Raw genomic sequence first — 24,746 nt, 5'->3', positions numbered from 1 at the left:
GCTATTCTTCTTCTTGTTTCTGATCTTTGTTAATGGAAGTATTGTGATCGCGAAAAATTTCGGTTTTCACATTACAACGAAAATATCCATTTTGACCATCCGTAAAGCCATATTGAATAGTTTCGGCGTGACTTCTCTACGTATATGTATCTCGCATAACTCAAAAACGACTAGCCGAAATTCACGAAATTAGCCGAAAACGATTGTCCAAAAACCAAATTTTTTTTGGACTTTTTCTTAAGTGCAGTAATAAGCTCTCATTGAAAGCTTTTCAACGATATATCATAAGTGGTACTTATTTTCATTTGTTCTAGAATTATAGCCAAATAATATTTTAATTAATGAAATATTTGGATCTTACAAGGAGTAGGCACATCAGTTTGAATCCGACTTCATATATATTTTTTTCTTTTTTAACTTTTTTATTTATTTAAGTATATTGATTTATTAACAATTATTAACCTTTGATTGTAAAAAAAAAATTACAAAAAATAATAATACAATAAAAAAAAAATATGAAACAACATTTGAAGTTATTAATGAAATAATATTTGATGTTCTTTTAAAAATATGTTTATGTAATTTAATAGGCGTACAAGGAAGTCTGATGTGGTGTCCACATCAGATTTTTTTTCTGTAGTGGTTAAGAAGCAAAACCTATTAAAAAATAATGATAAAACGAAGAAACTAATATTTTTTACTTATTTTAAAAATTATTAAAACAAAATGATAGAAATTCTTTTTATACGTATAGTAAATCACATTTGGTTTTGCTTGAGGTAGACATTCTATATATAAAATATTTAATTTTTAAAAATAATTTGTTTAGAAAAGTGCTTTTACGGTAAGATTTAAATTTTTTTTTAAGCATGTCGCTTCAATGTATTTATTATGTGAAAATTTTAGAAGAATTTAATTAAATTTACTCACTAATTTGATTAAATTAATTTATGTACAGGTTCACCGGTTGAAATCAAAGCGGTTGAAAGAGGCCTAGCTCGCCTTCCATGCAATATATCATCTCCTCTACCTGATGATAGCGTACTGCTCGTCGTATGGTACAAGAATGATAAGTACCCCATTTACAGGTAAGCTTATATTAATATCACGGATTATTCTTTCATAAAATTTAATTTTCACTCCAAACTTATAGTACTTAAACCTTAACTGATTAATTAATTAATTTAAGTTATTATTTATGTACAACGATGTGTATTAAATAAAAATTTTTATATGTAATTTTGATTTCGTTAATTTGGTAATGATTTTTTTCTCTTATCGTTACAATTCTCTCTAGTAATGTTATTAATATTAAAAATCGTTTTCATTTATACAATTTACATTTTTCTAGCAGCGTACTAGGTTTTTCCCGAGTTTTCCAAAATAATTGAGGGCTTTGTTAAACCTTTCAAATGACATTTAGCCAATTTTTTGTAATGTTGTAAAGTCAGGCTTTTCACTAATTTTTGTAAAAACTCCTTTCTCATGCTAAACGAAGGCGAAAGAGATGGATTGTTTGTCCTTATTACTTCCATTTTTTCATTAGTACTCCAGTGTGTTATCTAAACTTATAACTAAATTTTATATATATATATATATTTATTATTATTATTATTATTATTATTTTCGAATTCTCCCACTAAATGGAAGACGTTAGGCAAATAACTCAACTTTCTTTTCTGTTCTTCTTGTTGCTCTAATAAATTTTCATTCTTTCCGAGAAAGCTTGTTTACGCTCTTCTGACCACTTTGGTCTATACTGTTTTTGTTTTGGTTGCTCTGATGTAACTTCCCATTTGTTTACTTTGTATCTGAAGGTGTCTCTTTCTAAAATGTCTGTTGGACTTATGTTGACGTTTTTTAGATGCTTTCAAACTTTGTCCATCCAAGGTGTTGAGTTCTTGAATAAGGTTACATATTCTATTATCCTTTTTGTCAATCGATTTTCTGGTAGTCTATTGAGATGACCAAAGAATTTCATTCGTCTTTTCTTATGTCAATTTTGATGTTTGTAGACTTTCTTGTTGTTTTGACTGATTGTAGTCTGCAACAATCTTGGGTATATTATGCTCCTAGGATTTTCCGAATGATCTTCCCTTCTACTTTTTTAATTTCTTCAAGTTCATGTGTTCTGTTAAGTGTCAAAGTTTCACTGGCATAAAGGAATGCTGGTTTTATAACTGTGTAATATATATATTATACAGTTATATATTACACTATTTACAAGTATATATATATACTCGTAGAAACATTTCTTTTTCATATTATAGCTTGCAAGAAATTTTTCTCTTATTTCAGCTCCTAAGATAAATGAAATATATTGAATTTATGTCAACGTAAATTAAGGGGTTAATTTGATAGTTTCATGTGGTTTTTGATCTAAAAGTATCGAAAAAAAAAACAGGTGTTAAAACTGTATATCGTCTAAATTTTGAGGTAATTATTATAAACAAGAAAAACTGATATCCGAAAACATAACTTTTAGGTTTGACATACAGTAACGTCATTAATTGCTTATAACAAAAATATTTGTAAAAAATTTCATTCTGATTTAAGTTTTCTTAAGTAATATCCACCGACGAACATAAAGAATAGTTTAAAAAAATGTTTTTTATTACAAATAAAACAGATCAAAACACGGTAGAAAAGTATTTTTCTGTAATTTTAAACAAAATAAGGATATGTTGGGATATCACCAAACAAACAAAAAAAAATAAATAAATAAATAAATAAAATAATTGTACAAAATGTTCACCTTCACTGTTCATAATATATTCCGGTCGATTTAAAATTCCTTTTGTAGTACTTCTAATTGTATCAGGTGTATTTCGAATAATTTCAGTTGAAATGAAAAGTTTTTTCACCAAAACATAAATTATTTAGTTTAGATAAGAAAATTAAAAAAAATAATATAAAATAATTCATGTTGGATTAAATAAGTATGATTTTAGAGTTTACTGAATTTCTTAAATTTAAAAATTTGAAAGATCTAGAATAACTTATCTAACTATTCTCTTAATTCCTAGATATTGTTAAATATACTGGTACTTGACATATATAGTTCCAAATATGAAGAAAACTTGAAAAATATCGAAATAATATGTAGTATTCATGAAACATCTAAACTTATTTTTATGTGTACCCTTTATCACAGTCAAAATACTAATAACCGAAAAAATGTAAAATTAGAATTTTTTTCTTTGAAAAAAATTGTTCATAATTTTATTAATTAAAACGAGATTTTTAACAAGACAAAATGAAAAATACCGTTTCTGATCAAGAAAGAGGGCAAAACAGTTTCGGATATAATTCAAAATTAACTAGCCTTTTTTTTGCGTTTATTAATTTGTAATATAGTACAAGATTAAAATACTGAGATTATCCTAAAAAATACTTTGTGAAATCGTTTTTTGCAGGTTGTTTATAGGTATTCTGGTGAATGAATTAGGTTATATGATCTACCAGATTTATTTTCTTAACTAATCCAGTAATGAACTTATTTAAGAATGGTTCATTAGGTCTCAATGGAATTTTGTATTGACACTGAATTCTGATTTAATTTTTTATTTATCTATTTAATTAATATTTAATAATGTGCTTGAAAAATAAAATAAATTGATGAATTAAATTTCAACCGGATTAAATTAGTTCATATCTGTAGAGTTTCTTCATCATCATCATCATCATAATGTTGTTTACTTAAAGGCAAGTTCCTTGAATCATATCAGTCTCCTCATTCGTCGGTTTCCTGTTAAAATTTCCGAGTTCTTGATAAATCCCATTTTCTTTTCAATCATCTATTATTTTTATTCTATTTCAACTATTTTCTATGCACCTTTTTCTTTTCCTTCAAGACTCTTCTAAGAAGAACTGTCTTTGTAGCACTGTTTTAATCAATCCTTCTCTTATAATACAATCCATCTAATTAACTTTCCTATTCTGAATTATTCTGATAAGGTTTCTACCCCAGTTTATTATCCTCATTACGTCTTTCTTTTTCTATCTGCAGAGCTTATATGTTAACGTATTATAAAATAGGAGAGATCAAATGATTTTAAAATTATTTAGATTTATTATTTCTATTATAATGATTAAAAAAAAAAATCTGGTAATCCTACCTTTTTTGGTTGATTTCATTTATTATTTCTGATCTTTAGAGCTGGCTTCTATTAGATTCTCTCAGTGTAAATTTGTTTTGAATAAGTATTTTGATTTTAATTTATCACTATTTTGGGTTGTTATCTAGTTGCTATAGGATAGAAGTAGAATATGATTAAAGATAGAATAGAAGAGACTTGCAAATTTTTCAAAAAATAAATATCATTAACCATCGCAATAAAAAAAATTACCGTCTTATCTTGTAAATTATTCTGTTATTTTTCCGCGGTGTTTAATTTACAATCCGTTTCAATTTTCCGGAACCACAATTAAATTTCAGTTTAAAAAAAAAGCAACGTGCAGAGAGGGGCTTTCATTGAAATCCCTCAAAGAACTGTATATGTATACATATATACGAATTATATTCGTATTATACAGAATACATAAATATATAATAAACATTAATAAGTAAATAGTACAAAAATGAGTTCAAGGAACATTACTATTGTTCAGAACATAAAAAGCAAACACCAAAATATAGTCTTACCAATCACATAAAGAATAACTAATCAAACAAAGAGTAGGGAAGTAAATAAACAACACAAGAAACAAAAAAAAAACTAACAAAAGTAAATGAGGAAACGTGATGAAGTATTTTTACGATTCGTAACACCGTATCGTAGCTGATTCACCTCAAATGTAGGAGAACTTTTTTTTTTAAAGGTGGGCAATCCATTTTACAGACGCCATATGACAGTGTCGAGGTTCCGCAAGATGTTAAATGCGTTTTGTGTACCTTCACACTACCGAATAAACCTACACCCTGGGCTATTCGCCCTTCCTGGAATTGCTTAAACGAGCATCAGGAAACGAGCTGATGCGCCCACTCACACATTCATACACCACAATGCAATACATCACCGTCCAAACAATACATAGAAATAACATTAAGCCAAGAAAACGCATCCAACGACTGACAATATCATATATGATCATACAAAATCAAATAAAAACAGAACAGAAGTTGTATATATACAACAAATCTAACAAAGAAAGCTCAGACTAGTTCACATCAAACACCACATGAGCAAAGAACATAATTGCAGACGGTACATCAAAACTTATCAAATCAGCCCCTTTCAGAGGTCATCATAAGTACACAGTCACACAATCATCCAATTACAACAAGGTTCAATTACAACAAGATTACAACAAGGTTCCGGAACAAAGAAAAAAAATATAACATAATGCACTGGCATAATACATCATCATAGTACATCAAATGGGACATGTCAATCAGATCGATTCTAATACAACACAGATAGCAAAATGATACAGAAGACATCTCAAAGTCGCAAAACAAAGCACAGCAAGATCATTATAAAATGTACTAACTATGAAAAGAAAACTATATACGAAATATATTAAAGTTAAATAATTTGAAAAATTACCGTCTTAACCAAAATATTACCCATTCTCCATAAGGCAGGATTTTTTTATGGTCACCATCAGTTGCATGGTCACCAGTTGCTCCAAATCCAGGAGAACTTACGGATCTAATATATACAGTCGGTTTAGGCCCCTAACATCCTCGATAATAATATTCAAGAGGTTAACCGCGAGCCAGTTCACATATTTGTTCAACCTCATTTTGAATCATCAAATCTTCTCTCAAACGGTTCGCAAACCCAGATAATCGTCTATTTAAGTATTTTTCGTAAACCACGCCGGCATCTGCTATATTTCTCAATAATTTATTCGGGAATTTCTATACGACTTCGTCGTTACTCCCACTTGAAGTGCCCCGAATTTGGATTCTGTAACTCCTAATCGATTTCACAACCGTTGAATACAACAATTGCTTGTTAGGTAATGAAAAAATTTGTGACTCCCTGCCTTATACCAGTACATCTCATTGAACATATCTTAAGCTGGATTCTGTAACTCCTAATCGATTTCACAACCGCTGAGTACAACAATTGCTTGTTAGGTAATGAAAACATTTGTGACTCCCTGCCTTATACCAGTACATCTCATTGAACATATCTTAAGCTGCGACCTTTTCTCTCTGACATAAATCCTTCATGACAGACGGCGATCCAGTCCTCGGTATCGCACGCTGTTAGAATGCGGGATGAAAACGCCATTAAGTTGTAATCGCGGATGTCACCCCTCTTCATCAAAAACGTAACATGCATAGACTTAACCGGAATAATTTTCATCTTCCATTCCTCTTCTTAATTTATTCTTATCTTAACTTATTCTTTAATTGAAAAAAAAAAATTATCAAATTGATTATGATCACGTTTGCTCTATGAAACATGTAGCTCGTAATTTATCTCTATACATATTTAAAAATCAATGTAAATTTTTTTTTCTGTTGAATTTTATAATAAAAGTTCAAAAAAGCATTGTTTGATAAAAATAAAATAAATCTTCAATGGGAAAGCTGAATGTCCGCTTAATTTTGAATAAGTACTAGTTGTTATGGTATTTTTAGTGTTTCCCCTTTTCACTCTTTTTACTGCTTTCCAACGTTCCATGAATACTGCAGAACAAATTAAAAAATGTTTTTGCTGCGATAATTTTAGCTTTGTAAATGTATAAAATAAAAGCTAACCGAAAAAGCTGAGTATTATAAAGGACAGGGGAACTCTGAATTCTATAAATAATTAAGTGCTTCTCTTAACGCGGTCTACTCTGTTTGTCTTACATTTTACAACCTGTAACTGCGGCATACTTTTATGGATTATACAACACACAAGTGCGCATGCACCAACACAGAATGTATATATATATATATATATATATATATATAATACATATTTATTTATTTATCTACTAATAAAGAAAAGATGAAGACACAGCTCATCACAGACTACAGCATTTACTGCTGTGTATTGGTTAGTTGTTAATTTGCCAACATGCAAACGTTTCAATTATGTAGTCTTTGATAAGATTCCCGGCTAGAATTTTTTCACATATCGTCACAAAATAAATTGTAATCAGGCGAAAAATTTTACAAACAAGTAATAAATACGAATGAATACTGTGAATACTTGGGTAGTGATGAATTTATTTCCTCACCGCATCATTTATGCCTTAACGTGTGTACATTATTATAAATTTTAATAAATAACTTAATACTTCGGCTGAAGAGAGTTTTACGTATTTATGTCTCTTTTAAATAAGTGAATATGTTTCCGATTACATTTGAATAGAATTTATATTTTGATAACTTTATTTCAAATTCTACTTCTATTTTTTTAATATTCAAACCCGTTAGTTAAATATGTTTGTTTTTTTTTGTATGTTGCTCATAATTATAATTACAAATATTGCCTGACCATTATCAAGTTGATTACTATAACTTAAAATTTAAATTAAACTCCAGGGAAATTAACAAAAATTACGTTTTTTTTTCCAATTTTAGTGCTAAAAAATTGTATAACCAATACTTATATATGAATCAGATGTTTATATACAAATACGTATATATTAACTATCTCGCATGCATAGATTACAAATAAGTAAATAAAAATATGAATTATGTTTTATGTTTAAATGGAATATGTAATTCCCGCAACGATATAGTAGCTCAGCTACAGGCAAATAAAGCACGTAACCTAAGATAGAATAGTGGAATACTGTAGCGCGGTATATAATATTGGACGGATATAATAAAGCCGTCCTTTCCTCAACCAGAGATGTTCCGCAAATGAAGCAGTTTAAACCCTCGTGAACGGAAGCGAGATACGCATCACTAGAGTTTATGACGTAACATCAGCACAATTTACGGCCTCTAAAAACTTGGGAAAATTCATTACATTTTTTTTTTTTTTTTTATTCCCAACGGACGTCCACCGATATTATTCCCGTTTTAATTTTGTCTGCAATCTTGTTTTGCCTTTAATCTTACTTGCTGTGGTTTGAATTGAGATTTTGCTGTTAAACATGTTATGTTATCTTTAGGATTTTGTAATGCTATTTTGTATTATACCAAAGCAGGCAGTTTTATATGTTTGCTTTAATCTATGGTTTTTTTCGTTTTTCATCAATCCGAGCGCTATATTTTTTACTTTCACTAAATGATTATAAATTATACAGCTTTCTTAATTGATTATGAAAACAATATAGTACAAAATTTTCCTTTCATTAGCTACATTGTAATATTAGTAGGTTTATTAAAAATCATTACAGTCAAATTAGTCATTTATTAACTTTTCTTTTAAAGGTCCTGTGTTTTCGTTATTTATTTCAACTAATTATAGCTGATAGTCTAATTATCCACCTAACAATATTAAAAAGAAATAGACAAACTAAAAATTTCTAAATAGTTTACTCGTATCTACAATTAAAAACAAGAAATAAATATTAAAAATTAAAAAACACAACTGCCGAAAAACACTACTGACAAACATTTCTCTTTTTGTTCTGGTTAGGTTTCATCATGATTTTGTATTATACTAGCAAATATTTGTTTGAATTTTGAAAAAAGATTGCTTGAGAAGATATAACAACATTTCCGAATAACCGAAATCTGTAAAATCGAGAGTGTACCTGTTTCGTGCAAAATTTAACTTTTAACCTAGTAACAAATCCCCCGTTTGAATTTTGAAAATCGAACGATTGTTTGCAAAGATATTATAAGAGCACCCTATTATACATTCCAAAACCACTGTTTTGGGACATTCCCCAGGGATAGCCCGTTTTTTACCATTTAATGGTGATAATTGTTCCAGTCTCGCAAGAGGTGCTCGCATCACCTAACCTTACAAGGAGCCCCCACGGGAAGCCCATTATTGTTAAAGAGAAATATTTATTAAACAGAAATTTTTTACATTTATTAAATATTATTTTATTTTCCTTAACGTAGATTTAATTCTATTATTTTTGTAATATTATTCATTCGATTGATTCGAAACATTCAGTTCAAACCCAGATCATTCAGTGATAGAGGCTCACAGTTCACAGTTCATTAATTCAATTTATTAAAGTTTGTGCTTCAACCGGCAAATCTCCGGTTGAAAATTCTATAAATATATAGAATTTATATAATTCTATATATTTATACATATTTATGTAGTTTATGACACTACCGGTAATGTAAGGATTCGAACGCGGGTTCATAAATCTAAATCGGTTCAGCTGCTACGGTTAAACAAACATCCCCATACAAACATACACGCTAACATTACACTCCTTTTTGGGTAATTTTGTAATAATAATACTTATCTAATAGGAGTTTCAACATGTAAATGTAATTTTGCCACAATTAACTATTTCACATAACAACAGAGAAATAATAGTAATTATTATATTATTATGATTATAGTCAAACAATTTTCATTATTATTTTGTGATAACTTAAATTTAAACTGGTGGTTCGATTTTTGCGATAACTACATCGTTCTCATCAATTAATTTATTATCAATTAATACGAGAGGATTAAGTCTTAATGTAAAGCTATAAAACTTTTAAAAAAAATTGTATAAATTATGGCGTGGAAGGTTCAATCTTACTTCAAAATAGGGTTTTAATGTTTTAATTAAAATAGCTAGAAATGTTTTTACTGCTTCTAAGTTATTTTGATTAGATTGACCTAGTGTTTAAAAAAAGCCAACAAATTTCTTGATTGTTTATCGGCAACGTCAGAAAATTCCCTAATTTTCATAGATTTGATGAAAAAAGAATAGTTTTTTAAATATTCTTCTAAAAAAAGCATGAAAGTAAATATTAAATTTTCGCTTTTGTATGTCGCTTGAAATATTTTTGTATTATCGTAACGTATAAAATTAACTTATTATTATTTTTTTAAATTATTTCGATTAATGTTTTATATAGCTATTATTATTATTATAGTGTCAGCAATAATACCGTTATAAAAATGAGAATCTCAATGGCTTTCTCTAGTATTGGCTTAAACCATTAGACAATTCAAGTGATAATGAAAGACTGTGAGGTGCCTAGTGACTGTCGCGGATGTGTTTTATTAGGGATCTCGCGAACGTGCCACCCGCAACCCTTTATTGCATCTTGCAAGAACCTCTTTTTCCATCCCTTTAACGCTGTCTAAACCCGTACCACGTCTCTTCCATACCTAACAACCCGATACTCCTACTATTATTACTATTGGTCGTTAACTTCATGCTGTTTCCCCTTTCGAACGCTGCTGACGTGAATTTTGAAAAAAAAAATTATTCCTGAATTATTGTAGCATAACTGGACTTTAGTACGAGCAATACTGATATTTTTGATAGCTTAATTTATTACTGTTACGTGATAGCTGAGCGTAATTTTATAGTCTCAATTAATATGTTTTACATAATTTCTTTCTTCATTTTTAATTTTTTTTTTTTTGTTTTTTTTAATTTGATGAATATTTTATTAAATCTTTTTATGAATCATAAATATTGTATGCGTTGTTCTTAGTAGAAAGATTAGCTTCAAATGATTAAACGTGTACAACTTTACAATTAACGTACACATTATTAAACAATAGTACCAACTAATTAGAAATCTGAATATCTTTAACATCGAGAGCATGCTCTTCCTAAAAATTCTAAAAACAGGATTAACTGAGAAGTTATTTTTCACCATTATGTTGGCAATAATGTATTTTGTAAAAACGATTATTTGTTGAATGCTTTGGAAAAATAATTAAAATAGAAAAAAGTTTTTGTTATTCTGGCTATCGAAGAATTAGTTGATTATTTCAGTCTCAGGATGAAAAACAAAAAAAACTAGTAGGGTATTACGAAAACGTCTTTAGGATATTGTTTGTTTATAAAAATCAAACAATATGACGTATTTATGGTTTCTTTATTTAAAATTAAACTACTGTTGACTACAATCACACAGGAAAGATAATATTATTTAAATATCTATCACAGCTTTGTTACCAGTTATCGGTGTGAACATTAAATTTTCGGAGAATATTTTCGATCATGAGGAGCTTCAATCTCCCTTATGGTGGGTGGATTACCTTTTAGGACTGGATTATTAGCAAAAACTTTACTTTTCAAATAATCCCATAGACAAAAGTCTAAAAGGGTCAGTTCGCAAGATCTTAGCGGCCAATTCACATCACCATTCCGTGAGATAACACAACCAGGGAATCTCGAGCGCAATACCTCGATGTTTTCTAATAGTGTGTGGCCTGTAACACCATTTTGTTGAAAATAAAAATAGTTACTTTCAGTTCCATTTAATTGAGGCATACAAAGTCTGTTAGCATCTTATTATAACGCTCTGGATTCATCGTAACAGCATTGCTTTTATACTCGTATCTTCAAAGAAAAATAGGCCGATGATTCCTATAGACCACAAACTGCACCAAATCGTATATTTTTGCGCAAAAGGTAATTCATCGTTGAGCGTTTTCTTCCCCCCAAATGCGACAATTTCATTTATTAACTGTACTATTAAACGAGAAATGATCCTTATTGCTAAAGATGATTTTATGCACGAAATGTAGATCTGCAGCTTTTTTCTATAACATTCAAGTAACAAATTTTCTGTGTTGTGATGTCATCCTAAATTCTTGAGTCAGTTGAATTTTGTATATATTTAAATGTAAGTCCTTGTGTAATTGATCCGAGAAATGCGTATTTCTTAAGATCGCAGTGAAATTAATTTTGATGACTCATTTGCGACAATTTGTCGTATAAGAGCAATGTTATTTGCAGAACGTACCTTGCCTCTCTGTATGTAGTTTGGTGTAAACAGACGCAGTATTTTAAGATTTTTTCACTAAATTTCGAATTGCTGTTTAGAAGTACGATCGAAATCTCCGCAAAAATTACGGATTTTACGTTTTGTTTCTTTTAGGATTGACCATTTTCATAAGTTTTTAAGTTTTCAGTACGCTGTAATTGTGAAAGTGGAGCCATAATTAGATTTATACACTACTCAACTTGATGTATAGGAGAAGTTTATCTGAAACAAAGAAAACATTTTAAGCCATTTTTGGAACTCCCATTTTTAGGCTTACTACCTTCCACCTCCGAATGAAAATTTTCTGATTACATAACCTAAGTCAAATACTAATGTATTGGAATCATCTAATTAGAATAAGAATATGATTTAGAGTCCATAAACGAAAAATTATTTTTGTCCCCCCTCCCCAATTTATTCGAATTTAAGCAAGAAAGAATACTAATTTAAGTAACACCATTAAATAAGTACCTTAGATATCTAATGACCATTAATTATGTTGAAAAATTTACTTACATTGAATAAAATTTTGAAATACAATAATCATGAAGTTCATATCTTCGTTATCCTTTGAACTATCTGAACAAAAGTAAGTGTACTTTTTATTCAAATTTCATCCAAATCAGTCTTTCTAGTTTGGAAATATCAAACAAAAGACGGGTCAACATACATATATATGTGCGTACGTATATACTTTCATCCAGGAATTATCAATGCTAAAATTTTTTTTTTCTGTTAGACGAGGTCATGAAATACGAAGATCGGAAAGAGACACGATATTCAAAATTACAATACTTTAGTTTGTTTTTTGTAGTCTGTGTAGCATAATATACTGTGCAGCTAGGAAAGTAAAACTGTTTTTTATTTATTTTTTTATTACTATTAAAGCTCACGCAAAATCTATAAAAGAGAATTCTACAATCAGGGTGATAATACCTACTACCTTATTTTCTTCTATAAATAAATTTCACTGGAAATAGTCAATAGTAAAACTGTTAAAACTCTTTTTATTAAGTTTCGATTTTATCACAAAAATATATTCATAACTTTACGTAAATGAATTTCTGCGCTCTGCGCTTCAGATACTGTTTAAAAAATTTTACTTTTAGATATGAAATGATGTTATTTAAACATTGTATTTCATTGATGCTGATATAAATCGTTTCATTTTGTATTTATATCTGAATATTTTCAACAAAAATCCTATTAAAAAAGTATTTTTTTTTAATTACCTCCACATAAAATTTATTACACTTTATAAATTTATCTAAGTTTTATTCTTTTCAAGATTGGATTATCCTTACCACTTGAAGAATATTGTCGCGTGTTCACAATTCGACAAGGATATTGAGAGACGTAAAAATCAAACGTAAAAATTTCTTACAAATACAATTTATTACTCAAAAGTCATAAATAAAATAAATAATAACAATAACAACAACAAAAATAATTATAATGACAATAAATAGATTTATATCTATTTACAGAAATAGTACATACAGAATAGTAATTCAAATAAAAAGACAAGATTTATTTAATGACAGTTAAATTATAAATACCAGAGGACAGTCCAATTTATTAAACACTTTAATTGACCGCTAGAACCTAATATTACATTAAAAACAAGATAACACTAAAAAGGTTTAAATACAATTCACTTTCTGCAAATATTATTACTTTTTACAATAGAACTACCCTACACTTCATGAATAAGTAGAATACTATGACTTATGGTTATTGGCTGTTTACCAATAACACACTGAAGAACTTTCTACAATTCATCTACTGTCCACGCTGGAATACTAGTCACGTATTCTTCACTAGTTGTTACCACACGCTTACTAATATTGCTGTCACCGCGTCGAACTCGAGCTTGCGAAAATACTCATTTTTATCGCTTGTTATCACGACTGCGCTAAATACTGCCTCGCAGAACTACGAACTCTCCTATGGTCCCTGGCAGTATTTGTATACCCTGACTTGCAAAACGAGTACTCGACTCATTCCTTTGTTGAAGGGTAATAATAATATTCATCGCCCTTACGTTTTTCTTTAAACTCTTATTCCAATCCGGTAAACCTTCTGGTTGAACAACAGCATTGTGAGTGCAGTAGCACCTCAAAAAAAAAAAAAAAAACAAAAAAACATTGCTATCCCTTTTAGTTCCTTTTAGATTCTTCTTTCATTATCATTTTCTCTTTCTTTCTTCTTAATTGGAAGAAATCCGTTACCCTGGTCCGTTATACTGGTCTCGTTATAATATATTCAATAAATGTACCTAATTTCAGTAGATATTTGTGAAAGTTAGTCAATGAAAATGGTTATAATTCTAGTTAAATGTAAATATTTAGAATAAATAACGCATTTATTTTACCTGCCAGTTAAAAAATGAACTCGGTTATTTTGTTTCTTACACATTCATACTATCAACGTTTTTCATTAACGTTTCATAGAAAAAAAAAATACATATTTTTTTATATTTGCATAAATGCATAGAAATTATCTAAAAAAAAAAATACATAAATTTGCTAAATAATCCTTCATTGACTGTACACATATTCTTAACGGTGCAAGGAATTACTCTATATATTTTTACTTCCCTGTAGTTATCAAAGTGGGAGGGCGAATTTTTAGTATTCATACCTAACTCAAGCCCTAGCAACCAGTATATCTATGAATGATGCCATGCCACTCATTACTTTCAGCTTTTTTACTCAACTATTAAAAATAATAATTGTTTTATTAAATATGTTTTTTTTTCCATTTTAGTACTGTGTAAATTCAAGGCATTACTGTCTCATTCTTTCCCTCCCATCAATAATATTTAAAATTGGTCCTAACGCTAACTATTACTTCATATATATATATATCTTTGAAAAATATTTGTTGTTTACTCCAAACATTGAATTTTACAACAAAAAAATTCCATAAGATTAATATTCAGTAAAATAACTATTAGAATGTTCTGATTCTATTCTTTTATGTTCCTTTTGTCTGACTTGTTGACTTATCTCTTAAACTCAATTGCTTTAAACTACGTAAAAAGATAAAATTAATTTTTGTTGTCTTCTTCCATAATAAAAACCATTAAGTAATTGTTATTTACCTTAGATTTCTCTCGTTAAATTATTATAATCTACATTATAAATTATAATAATGAATAAAATAAAATTTTACGTATAAATTAATTTTTGAATTACTTTTCAGATTAGCTGAATATTTGAATTTTTTAGGATTCTTAAAAACTCTCTCTAAACTGAAATTTACTTATAAATCAGTCTAAGAATTTATGAACTTAAAGGAAAATCTCCTGGTAAATAGATTTTACAGAAATCAATACACACGCGCGTGCGTGTGTATTGCATCCGATTATTATTAATTTTGAAACTGGAATTTTGGAATTCTCTGATAGAATTAAATTTTTAATTTTTAAAAAAATAAGTCCTGAAAATGAATTTCAATGAAAACTTTTACCAGTAATCATTTTCGTTTAGATATTATGTGATGTAGCTCAACATAACAAAATATAAATTTTTATCATTCATAAACTCTTAATTAAAATACTTATGGAAACGAAAACGTAACAGGAATAACGGATTTTATTGATCTAAAAGACCGATAAATGTAAGATATTTGGTTCTAATGAATTTATCAACATTTAAGTTCATTTTAATTAGGCAACGGGAAACCACCTACTTTATTATTTCTCAAGGTAACCACATTCACTAGCGGTTGCGAACGTTCATTAGTGAATTCTTATAAAAAGAACAATAGCTGGAGAATACTAGTACTGATGAATCACATTTAATTTCTCCTGAGCAGTCTCGAATCTCAGGCAGGAACTAGATAATAATTAAAATTATTATTCATGAATACTAATTAATTATGTTAAATTATATTACTGATCGTTTATTTTTAAACTAACATCATTCGTAAAATTGAAATGGAATATTTGATACATACTCATGAAAATTGGTCCATCAATTTTCTAGTTAAATTGCTATAGATAGAATGTACTTAAGAATGTTAAATAAATTTTATACTCTTCTATATGAAATCTGGAAAAAATTTCTTTTCGAGTTTTAATGTAACTTTCCTTATATTTCGCTTTTCTGAAATACGGGAAATCGAAGTAAACGGTAAATAATTGACATTTACTTATTAATTTAAACATTTATATAAGTTTTTTTTTACTTATAGTTCTATATTACAGAGAGCTGTACGGTTATATCATATTAAATAATAACATAAAATTGCAAGAAAATAAAAACAAACATTCAGTAAGGGAACTAAATATTGATCCGTGGAGCCGGGCGTATCGGGTCATACTAAGGAAGTATGTCACGCCCCCGTCCAAATTATCCAAAGATCAAGCTCAATAAGCGATTACAGAATTATTTCAAACCACAGAAGTACTCCGCGTGATTGTCACAAAGCAGGAAGAGATAAGGTTCACTATAGAAGAATTACACGAAGCAGTTGGTAGAATACATACAAAGAAGAACCTGGGTCCAGACAAAGAAGAGCGGACACCCAGAGGACCAGAAAGATACTATTGATGATCCTCCTGGATGTCCACAATGCTTTCAATAGCATTCCGTAGAGACACGTCTTGGAAGAAATGCGGAGAAGGAATATAAGTTCATACCTAAGAGCCTCAATAAGTAATTATTTACTGGGTATAGAGCTGCTGACATCAGTAGACAAAGGAGTAATAATTTTCCAGATGTATAAAGGGGTCCCCCAAGGGTCTGTGTTAAGCCCCCTCTTGTAGAACCTAGTTTTTGACGGGGCCTAGATGTTGCCACCCAAATGAAACGGATCTATGAGGTCATGGACAGGGAAGATACCACTAATCTCTTGTTACAAGAATTGCAAAAGAAGTGGAATGCCACTTTACAACTGGAGCGTGGACAAAGAAGCTTATTCCTGAGATAGGACCGTGGTTGAGGAAGAAACACAGCAACGTGGGGTCACATGTCATAATTCCTCTCTGGTTACAGAGAATTTGGTGTATACTTACACATATTTAGAAGAAGAGAGCTACCAAATTGTGTGTATTGCGGTCAAGAGGACACTCCCTGCCACATCTTTTTTGAATGTATCCTCCCAACGTATGTTGGGAGTATAAAAATGCAAGATACAACAAACAAGAGATTACCCCGGAAATTACAACAACGTATATGCTGAGTGGTAAAGAAGAATGGCTGACAATAGAGTGATTAATGGCTGAGGTTATATAAGCAAAGGAAGTGGATTGAAAGAACTGGTAGGAGTTAAAAGAAAATAAAAAATCATAACGACCGAGACCGGGCTGCTGGGGCAGGACACGGGAACGTCATAGCCGGGCCCAATGTCCTTTGCCTTAGCGGTTTGAGCCAGAGGCAAGATAAAAAATAACGGAAAGGTCAGGAACCGGTAAGCCGACCTACCATATCGAACGTACTGACGGTACGCGGGGAGGCTCATTAGAGCCACAAGGACACTCCCCTGAGCTGAATTATACTTGATTGTTGAGCCGGCCCGGGGAGCAGAACAAACATAAAAAAAATTGTAAATGGAGAAGATCCCTGCTTAAAACTTTAAATGAGATTTGAATTATCGAATGTCAGACATCTGGCCATTTGATTCTTGTACATTGGGGTTCTGGAGTGAATATTTTTAATATTGGGAATGTCCAGCGAATGAATAGCTCTTTTGTAGAATCTAGTATGAAATTTTCGAAAGAGAATAAATTTCTTAAATATTAATGATGAATTTATTATTATGGTTACTCTAATTATTATTAATCCAGGTAATAAATTACAATTTCAAACAATTTATGTAAAATGAAATAATGTGTGTTTCATATCAATAATATTACTTACGGGGAAACTTGTTCTACAAGAATGGTAACAGCAACCGGAAATATTCTTTAAAAACTTCGAATTAAAAATTACTTCTATGTTAAGCTAGCTTTAAAAAAACAAATTATGCTTGAAATGAAGTATTTAAATCTATTAATATATATATATATATATATATATATATATAGAGAGAGAGAGAGAGAGAGAGAGAGTGTGTGTGTATGTATGTGAGGGAGAGGGAGAGTGTGTGAAAGCAGCAGTTGGGGTTAATAAACAACTTACCATATAATTTACTTTTCTACACCAATCCGTAAAAATCCTATTGTCCCGTCAAATCTCTAGTGCACACATTCTCTCCGGTAATTAGCGATCGTTAGCTTATAGGTGTCAATGAGATTTTTAGTCGGTAACGAGTAGTTCGTTCATGTTAATACAATAGATGCAACCTAAATCCAACCCGAAATCAGAATTGAAATAATTTACATAAAAAAGCAGTAATAAAAATAAATCTGTGATAATGTTGATTTGTTCGAAACAGATAAATTTTCGATTTGATGCTTTGCCTAGCCATTTTCAGATCAGTTATAGTTCAGTTAGTTTTTTTTCATAATAGGTTAATGAATATCTAATGAGAATGTTCCTGTTTGTTGTTTCCCCACACGATTATATATGAACATAAATATTATTTATTAATATGTTTTTTCTTTTTTTTCTCTTCCGTAGCGGAAAGAAAAGCTCTGCCAGCCGCCTTCAGGCCCGCACTGTCGTAGTGCGGGACTTTCACTCGTTGAAAACCTCCCACTCTTATCATGCCGGGGCAGGATCTAAACCATATGGTATGTACACAGCCTCTACATGATCACCCAGGCACTCTACTATCCAAATCTAGATGACCGGAAGGCGTTCCCAGGGGGTGATCGACGAGCGGTGACTCCGAGGAGTCCCCGCCTCCCACCACTAGAAGCTGAGCCCCCTTGATCGCCCGTCATCGACACCATGTCTATCGATCCGCATCTCCTCAGTCCGTTGCCACCTCTCCTCATTGGCCTTCTTTCCTGTCATTATTGCGATCGTAGTCAATACTCATTCCCATTTGTATACTCATTCCATTCTCGATTATATTGTTAGCTCCCTCCACAATCTGATCCTTGAGTACTACTCTTAAGTCGCACCATCTAGGGCAAAAGAACAGCACATGCTCTGCTGTATCCAGCTCGCCGCATGACAGCGACTTTTATTGAAACTGCCCATCCTGTACAGACATTCCTAGAAACAGTCCATGTCCAGACAGGAACTGGGTGAATTCTTAACCTGTGTTACTATGCTTTCGCTCCACCCAGTTCCTGACATCGGTTATGAGCCCACCTTCCTTTGTCCGAATTCCGCCATCTGTCACACCAAGCCATGTAGAGACCATCAGTTGCTTCCTTTCTTTCCGGTCTCATTTACGCTTGTAGCGTAATTTTCATGTAGCTCTCATTTACGCTTGTAAGTTTATCGGCGGCATTCCAGCTATAATCGATGCCGCGTCGGCGCCGATCGTACGATTCCCCGCGATGATACGTACATTTAGCTAACGTTATTGCATAACCAAACCCTCTCACGTTCCTGGCTCTTGACAACGCTCCCAGCTATTTAGGAACTCCATATAACTCCATGAAGAGTGCACACTTACCAAGAGTTTCCTCTTCACCGTCTGAGGACCGCCCTTACACCATTCATATGTTGCTTATTATTCCGTTGTTATGCTGCTTCACACTTACGCTTACCAGTAAGTAAGATTCCATTTTTTTGGACTCGTTTATTTCCAGTTAAATCAAATATTCAAGTTGTAATTGTTATTCTACCTTACAATCAAAAGTAATAAGCCAAATATCATTCACGATCGATATCATTACATTATTTGTATATCACATTTATTGAACAACATGAAAGTCCAGAACGATTCGTCAAACAATTCAAGTAATCCTGTAATAAAGTTACAAACCATCAAACCTCATAAGTACGGTAATTAGTCAATCGACGGGAAGAAACACTCTGAATCACCCATCTGAAATATTTTATTCAAAAGGGATTTTTTTCTCGCAGAATAAGTTCCAGCTTTCCTGATATCATTTGATATTTATAAATATTAGTAGCTACATAATCATACGACCTATTGAAATTTTAACTTTCTGGAAAAGGAACAATAATTTCTCTCTTATTTCTATCTGTACGATATTATGATCTCCTTATGATACGTTCTGTTCTTAAATCGAAGTTATGCATTAATATAAAGATATACAACTGTCTTATAGGTAATATTTTTAATTTCCTTAAAATAGCTAACGATGAATTTAATGTAGACTCATTAGCAATCAATCTCACAATATGTTTTTGGATTATGATTAAATAAACCATTCATGTGACTTTGTACTGTCGTTTGCTGTTTTAATTTTAATTTTTTAAAATGAACTTTTTTCTAAAGTTTAATATTTTAAAGTAAACAGAAAAATAAGAATTCAGGTAAAAAGGTTTTCCAAGATTATTCTAGTAAAATTTTCTGTATAATGCATTTTATTATTTTTTTTTTTTTAAAGAAAGAGAGAGAGCCTCGTTTCATATACGATATTTACTTATGAAAATTCACTTGCCTTTAAGAAATTAAAGAAAACGATGGTGGAAGTGGTATGATAACTAAAAAGAAAGAGTGCGTGTGAGTGAAAGAGAGAAAAGGTGAGGAAAGTACAACATGCCAAATGGATGTAAGCATAAATCAAAAAGTAAAGAGGATTTAATGAAAGTTTTTTTTTTTTTTAAATGGACGTAGTGTGGGTACGATTCTTAGGCCAGCAGCCGCCCTTAGCAGCAGTTAGTCCCCAGTTGGTGATGTTGAATTAAAGAGCATAAGAATGCCCGTACTTTTTGCCTACTGCTTGCTTGCTTGTATAATATACCGACACAAGAAACCGGCCTTAATGAGACGTGCTTCATTCCTAGCCGTTTCATTTTTAATGATGAAACTTTTATAACGGCCAAATTGCACGTTCATACTTCATAATGTCTTTCAAAACCATCCACTACCTCGTCTTCTGCAGCTGTTTGCTACCACCTTCACTAATTTTAGCTTTTTTAATTATATAGTTATTGTTTTTCAACGCGTGAAAACGTATTTTTTATTTGAATGTAATGTTTTAGAAAGATATAAATGTTTGATTTATAATTTATTGATCAAAGTAACAATTAATATTTTAGTAGTATACTTTTTATTTTGTGTATTACTTACTTAATTATTGATGGACTGTAAGTGATAATTAAATCCATACGTAAATTAGTTATAAAAATCCTTAGAATTCTAATTTCGTAACTCCTTTTATATTCATTCATAATTAATATTTTTTTCATAAATGTTAGATTTTTTTTTTTTAGCGGCAAGGTTTAATTTAAAAACGGTTCCAATTTACCGAAACCATAAGTTAGTTTGAATACAAAAAAATTATGTCCAAAAGAGGTTTCCATTGAAACCCCTCAAAGAAGAATATGTGTATATGTACACATATCTTATACAGTTTACAATAAATTATACAAAACAGAAATAAGCACGTTCAAAGAGAAGTCCAAAGAATATTGATCAGAGTCCATAGTTCAGAACATAAAAAACAAAGAAAACACGAACAAAGAGTCTTCTTATTAGTCACAAAAGAAAAAAAAAAATAAAGAAAGAAATCGTAAAACAAATTAAAGACCCAAAAAAAGTAAGTGGCGAAAAGAAATTATGAATTTTGATGATGCACTACACCCTTGGGTAACTGAATCACCTTAAATTTTGAAGAACTTACAGATCTAATATATATATATATATATATATATATATATATATATATATATATATATAAATACAAATAGTCGCTTTAGGCGTCTAACAATCTCGATGCTATCCAAGAGGTTAACCGCGCTAGCCAGTTCACATATTTGGTCAGTCTCGTTTTATAAGTTGTACCAAATCGCTGTATCTCATCTCAGTATTTTTTTACTTTCCCATCTAGGTATACGACAGTTATACCTCTAGAATCGAAATTATTGAAATCAGTCCAATTTAAGTATATGTGGTTTTCACTGAGTCTTGACGTTTTGACACCTAAGGAACACAAAAAACCGGATGAACATTTTCCGAAATGTTAGTGTTCGTATGTACGTGTATTCGATGGTGGTCTCTAAATCACCTTGTATATTCAGAACTGCTGGACCGATTTTGACCAAACATTGTCAGATTAATTCTACATATGCGACATCGATACCACTAAAATTTCAACTTAAAAGATCAAGAGAGTGAGGTTGTAGATCATAGTCTTTGATAGAGATTTCGCTTTAATTAAGGTCATATTTTTTTAGTCACATTTATTAATTAAAAAATAACAAACAATATTCATAAAAAAAATTTTTTGCAAATCCTCCAAAAAAAATGTGCTGCGTTGTGACGTCACAGGTGAGCGGTAAAATTAAATAAATTAATAATATTTAAAGTGTAAAAAGTAATTCGGTCTGAATGGGTCTCAAACTCGATCGTCTGCTTGACTCGGTACCTGGTGCGTTAAGCCTTGCGGTTACACCAGCCTACCGACCGTGCATGCGAGATTTGTTTTATGTAAGTTGTGAAATTACATTAGTTTACTTAGTGCCGATTGTCACCGCTTGTACCGTCATACCTGCGTGAGTTAAACACGGTAGGGCGAGCGCGCTTTTGTTAGAATCATTGAATTAAATAAACGAAAAAAATATTATATTTAAATGAAATGATATATATTTTGAATTAAGTTGTGTGTGTGTGTGTATGTATGTGTTTAAGCCGTATCAGAAACAATTCACATTTATGAGACTTTCCCGTACGCGGGAAATTTCCCATTTAGCCGACTAATGGGAAAGTCCTGCAACTGTGTTGTCAGCTTTTATATAAACATATCTACAACAAAAATGAATTTTAATAGTCCTTTAATTTTTCTTGTCGTTATTTCGTGCTTCTCTTTCACCGCCCAAATTTGCTGAACAAGCAAAAGCTCCATCTAATGATTTAGGCAATTTAAGGATGATTGTTTGGTTGTTTGTGTTGGTGGTTTTGTTTTAAATGGATGTAGAGTACTGATAATTTATTTAATTCATTAAAAAAAGACGTAATCGTTAGTTCCACTAGTGAAATGCTTTATATAGAAGGTGTTTTTTTTTTTTTTTAATTTTGATATTCTACAGTATATTTTAGATGTTACATTTTTACTACTCGTTTTATCATACAAATATATGTCATACTTTCTATGACAAATTTTATCCTGTTCAGTAATTGTTGTTTTTTTTTTTTTTTTATGTGACAAGTATTAATAAAAAATCCTTTGATCCTGTTTTATAAAGTTACGATATTCACATAGTAAAGTTAATCACAATTAAATTGTTATCACATCAAAAATTATAAACTTTTGTAAGAAAAAAATTTTATCTTTTTTTTTTATTTTATTATTTGTGTGTTTTTTTACAAAGCAATGTATTTAATTTAGTGAGAAAATATGTATTTTAAATTGAAGAAAATAATGAATTTCCTATTAGCTATCTTGAAACGGTAAGAATTATTTTTATGAAAGCATAAATAAAATTCAATTTTTCGCCTAAATTATGTAAATTTCATAAGAAAGCTACCTATTGTAATGGATAGCATGATTCAACTTCCGGGAAATTTCGAAATATCTTCGCGTTTCACGTACCTCTGACCCCAAAACCACCTTCAACTCAAAAGTTTATGTAATATGTTTATATATATTTTTCACGTTGTTGTGGACACAATTATGCGCCAATCACTTTCAAATTGTTCCTTAAAAATAACTCGTGCCAAAATCCGGGTTGAGTTCGTTAACGACTAAAATCGGATCAATGGGGGTAGAAATGGAAGGGCTTTGACGAAAAAAAAACAAAATATCATTATAACTTTTTTATTAAACAAAATATCGAATTCGTTTAAAGTTGCTACTGTTTTTTGAATAAGGACCTAAAACTTACCTAAGGAAAGTTTTTTGATATCACCAACTAGGCCCAGGAGGTGGAAAAAATGGGGTTTCAAAGACAAAAAAATGTTACCTCCTTTAATAAGCACAGTATCGAATCGGTTTAAAGTGATCGTTAGTCCTCTAAACATTACCTAAAACCTTTGTCTGAAATAATTTTTATATGACCAATCCTTACGGCAAGAGATAACCAAATTATTGCTGGAATTGTAAGATGAGGATTGTCGTATGCTAAACATATGAAACTTTTTTTCACATACAACCATTGTCGTATGGAGTTAATTTCAAGATTTTCTTTACTTAAAGGGGTAAATATTTTTTATCCCCTACTTAGCACCGGTAAAATCTACTTCCGCCTTCCGGCGCACCGAAAGTAATTTTTTATTTTCTGATATGAATTTTATTAAACACTCAAAATTAATGTCTATGAAAATTTTTTTTTACTTTAAATCTGTAAACAAAAAGCTAACACATCGGTTTCAAGCCCGAGGAACGAATTTTTAAAAATAGTTTGATTTTGTTCTTAATGGTCTAAAAAAATAATGTATCAGGATTTTGGTATCAGTGTTCAGGTATCCGATAAAATGAAGAAATTCGTAAATAAAATTTATAAAATAAACTCAAATTGAATAATTATATAGTTTTACAGTCTTCAACTGTAAGATCAATATACTTATCTAGCTGTTAATGCTAATTACTTGTAAACAGTCGTTTTATTTCTTTGCGTTTATATATTTGCAATAATATTTCAATAACTGTTCATTCTTTACATAAAATAAAAGTTCAAAATGTTATAAAATTTTTATTATGTATATAAAGTTTAACGTATTTGCAAGTAACAACAAATGTGATTTATTTAGTCATAATAATAAATCTAACTTACAAGTAATAAACGCATAAAATTTTAGTTTGCTTTAATTTTTTTTCTTCGCTGAATTTATGAAATTTAAACCTCCACAATTTTTTTTTTTGAAATAAAAATATCACTTTCGAATATGGCAGACATAACCCATATTACATTTGAGCACAGTGGTTTTCCATTTTCTTAATCATCAATCATAA

The 24,746-nt window shown here is 30.3% G+C and overlaps 1 protein-coding gene across 1 annotated transcript in view; it reads left to right on the top strand.

The window, feature by feature from the left end:
• Window positions 1-951: 951 nt before the first annotated feature.
• The window catches only part of LOC142324840 (nephrin-like), a gene marked incomplete at its 5' end in the record, with an annotated part of 931,197 nt that continues 907,402 nt past the window's right edge, over window positions 952-24,746 (top strand). The window contains one exon of the mRNA XM_075365877.1: window positions 952-1,088. Within this exon, the coding sequence (XP_075221992.1) occupies window positions 952-1,088 (137 nt within the window). The remainder of the gene's footprint in view (window positions 1,089-24,746) is intronic.

Source organism: Lycorma delicatula, chromosome 5, assembly GCF_047948215.1.
Source record: "Lycorma delicatula isolate Av1 chromosome 5, ASM4794821v1, whole genome shotgun sequence".
NCBI classification, from domain to species: Eukaryota; Metazoa; Arthropoda; class Insecta; order Hemiptera; family Fulgoridae; genus Lycorma; species Lycorma delicatula.
This window is presented reverse-complemented; position numbering and strand designations above follow the sequence as displayed.